Consider the following 1272-nt stretch of genomic DNA (forward strand, 5'->3'; position numbering starts at 1 on the left):
GCGGGAGCGCCACTGCGCTCCCCAAGCGGCGCACTGTAGCAGTGCGCCACCGGGCCGGCCCCAATTCTTTATTTTAAAAAAATTTTTACTATTTTTTTTGGGGGGTCTTCTGTGGGTGGTAGGGGAAACTGAACCCATGATCTTGGGGTAATAAGGCTGTGCTCTAACCAAGTGAGCTAACCAGCTGGCCCCATCCTTTCAATATAATTCTTAATTGGTTTATACTTCTTTTTTTTTTTTTTCCTTTTTGTCTTTTTTTCGTGACCGGTAACGGGATCGCAACTGTCAGTAACCCTAACCCTACCGAGTACGCCACCGGGCCGGCCCCTAATTGGTTTATACTTCTAAAGACACATTTGCATGATGGCAGTGACTGACAGGGTTAGGCTGTTCAGAAAATAGCTAGACATTGATTGCTCCATGTCTTGAGGGGGAACTTGTCTTTTTTTTTTTAGTGATGTCCATCTTCTTAGTTAGCACAACAGGACTTCACTTTTTGATGGCAGTCTGTTTCAAAATTCTCTTCCTGTGATCAAGACAGAAGAGTCCTGACCCTTAATGTACTCACTCTGACATTGTGAGGATGAAGTCCTCCTGGATGCTGAGACATATACTGGGCCAGGTCTGTGTGCTAAACAGAAAAGTGGAGAGAGACAAGAGTAAGTTAGTGGTCCTTGGATAGTGTCCTAAAACAGACCAGAGGCTTGACTGTCAGAAGGTATTACAAAGTTCAGAATTTTTGAGAATAAGGTGCTAAAGGAACATAACCAAGTTTTCTGAGACCCCACTGTTAAGGTCATACACAGTATGTCTTTCTAACTGACTGCTCTTAGAAGGAAACTGCTTCTTGGCACAAACAGAGATGCTTATTTTAAACGACTGGCATTGAACACGACCTAGGGATTTTTTACTCTCTGTGTGTCCTTAGAAGCAAGTCAAGTACACATATCTTATGATTTCTCTCTGCTTATTTGAATATTTTTTTCCTTTCAAAAATATACAATGAGTTATTCTTTAGTACCTTGTGATTTATATCTTTATTGTCAATGAAAAATGTTGGGTTCTGCTCAGGTAGTGATTAATTTTAGATAAAAAAAATAAGTGAAAAAGTTTTATTTAGGAGACAAATTCAAAATCATTATTTATTATTGCTAATGAGAGGGACAGGGACGCAAAAATAGTGGGCAAAGAAGCAGGACTAAAACTGGATGTAAGAACAATAAGGCTCTACTAATCACAATAATGAAAATTTCCATGATACCTTCCACATTG

The 1272-nt window shown here is 39.8% G+C and overlaps 1 protein-coding gene across 2 annotated transcripts in view; it reads right to left on the bottom strand.

Moving 5' to 3' along the window:
* The window catches only part of CDK15 (cyclin-dependent kinase 15), a 31417-nt gene that overhangs the window by 11318 nt on the left and 18827 nt on the right, over positions 1 to 1272 (bottom strand). For both annotated transcript variants that reach the window (XM_008586285.1, XM_008586284.1), the window contains exon 6: positions 569 to 631. In XM_008586285.1, the coding sequence (XP_008584507.1) occupies positions 569 to 631 (63 nt within the window). The remainder of the gene's footprint in view (positions 1 to 568; positions 632 to 1272) is intronic.

The sequence above is a fragment of the Galeopterus variegatus genome, unplaced genomic scaffold (assembly GCF_000696425.1).
Source record: "Galeopterus variegatus unplaced genomic scaffold, G_variegatus-3.0.2 Scaffold3924, whole genome shotgun sequence".
NCBI lineage: Eukaryota > Metazoa > Chordata > Mammalia > Dermoptera > Cynocephalidae > Galeopterus > Galeopterus variegatus.